At 30.2% G+C, this 1,945-nt stretch overlaps 1 protein-coding gene across 1 annotated transcript, besides 1 other annotated feature; it reads left to right on the forward strand.

Moving 5' to 3' along the window:
* On the forward strand, nt 1–614 carry EDI_271270 (uncharacterized protein; the record flags this gene model as incomplete). Its single annotated transcript, XM_001738166.1, has 1 exon — nt 1–614. A coding segment is annotated over one exon (614 nt), but the record flags the coding sequence as incomplete, so codon positions are not given.
* A 202-nt stretch (nt 615–816) lies between these two features.
* Nucleotides 817–874: a sequence feature (AT_rich).
* Nucleotides 875–1,945: the final 1,071 nt, after the last annotated feature.

A 1,945-nucleotide genomic window follows, 5' to 3' on the forward strand; every position in this document is an offset into this window, starting at 1 on the left:
TTTCTTGTCATCTAGGATTTTATCTTCTTATTCTTTTTCTCTTTGTCTACTTCGCTATTCTTTATGCAAAACCACATATCATTCCTCCATATGCATCTTTAGATGAAAAACAAGATGCAGTTGCCAGAGCAAATGAAGCCTTCCTCAACAATTGGCATTGTTATGACGTAAACTATCCTATTCGATATTGTTATGTTTGCAAATGTTTTATCCCTCAACGTTGCTTCCATTGTTCTCAGTGTGGTTATTGTATCGAATTAAAAGACCACCATTGTGATTACTTTGGTTTTTGTATTGGTCGTCACAACTTACTTCTATTTTACTTCTTCTTTCTTACCTTAATAACACTTTGTCTTTACGGCTTTGTGTGTTTCTTCCACCTTTGTTATATTGTTGGTTTCGACACATTTACTCCTCTCCGTATTTTCAAACTCATTGGTCTCCTCCACATCCTTGCTTGTTTGTTTTTGGGATTAGTTCTCTCTTTCTACTTCCTCCACAACTCTCTCTCCTTATTAATCCATCGCAAAACACAATTCGAGTTGTTGCTTGAACATCGCATCTCCCTTAAACTCCATTCAGTTTGTTTTCTTTCTTATAATTCTTCTTCTTGAATTCTTTTTACATTTTAGCCATTCTCCTTCCCTTCTTTATCACTCTCTAATATCTTTTCCCTTCTTTTCTTTTCTCCTTGATCTTTTCAATTAATGCCAATTAATTTCTTATTATAGAACATTGTTGTTTTTATCTAACAGTCATGAAAGAAAATTTAATCAAAAATAGAAAGGGTGAAAACACACTTTTAAGAGAAATTTGTTTTATTAATTAAATAAAATTGTTTCTAATAAAACTCTTTTTTATCTTTTTTATAAAACAGTTGAACTGAATTAAAGTTGGTTCATATCATGTCCCGTTTGGAATGTATCTATCTAATGAATATTGGGTTATGCTTGAGCTCGCCTAAAGATGTGCTATTGTTTATTCAAATAAATAAGACATGTTTTAGGGCCATTCAGTCGTTAAAAAGAATCCTATACTATTTTTTAATACTCAAAACAAGACTATAGAGAGAAAGCGTTAGTTACAACAAAGACAATTCGAATTTATCTAATATTGAAACTCTTGGAATAGAACTTCAACCCTTAGATTTTGTTCAAAAGAAATTTTTCGTATAAAAAATTATCAAATATTTGCTAAAGGAGTTCTTGAAGAAATTGATTTTATAAATTTAGAGAAGATTCAATCAAGAATTGTTTGGTATAAAGGTAATAGCGAAGGAATCAATAATAAAATGAATAATCTAAGATCTATGATTCTTACTGATTGCACCCACTTGAAAAGAATCCTTTGTAGTGTTCAGTTTCTTAGAAAATTAGAAAAGGTACAAATTCGATGTGAGAGGAGGGAGGCTTGTGAGGTAATTTCTATGGTTGAAAACTTATATCAAGATGTAATGGTAATTGTTAAACATGCAAGTAAAGATTTAAGAGGAAGGGTAAGTATTTGTGGTTGTGGTGTTCTTGGTAATGGAAAAGATCTAATAAATTTATTAGATGAGTCTCATTACTACCAATTTAATGAAAAGGCATTAAAACCAAAGAATATAAAAATTATCCAATCACTATATCTTCCTCTTAATTTATCTTTTCATGGAACCCATGAGTTAAATGAAGAGATTAATGCAGACCTCACAATTCTTACTAGTTTGACTCGACTTCAACTATTCTATATTCAAGGAATTATTAATCTACCAAAGACCTTACAAATTTTTATTGTTAAGTCAAGTAATATTCAAATTAGTAATATCCAATCTTGCAATCTTAAGAGTCTTGTAATTGAAAGATCAACTTGTCCATTCCCATTTTCTCTTCCATCAAGTATCACATCTTTACATCTTAGTGATATACAAATTCAAACTATTTCAAACTTTGATGAATTAACACTT

This window comes from Entamoeba dispar, genomic scaffold (genome assembly GCF_000209125.1).
Source record: "Entamoeba dispar SAW760 scf_1105229461143 genomic scaffold, whole genome shotgun sequence".
Taxonomy (NCBI): domain Eukaryota; phylum Evosea; order Mastigamoebida; family Endamoebidae; genus Entamoeba; species Entamoeba dispar.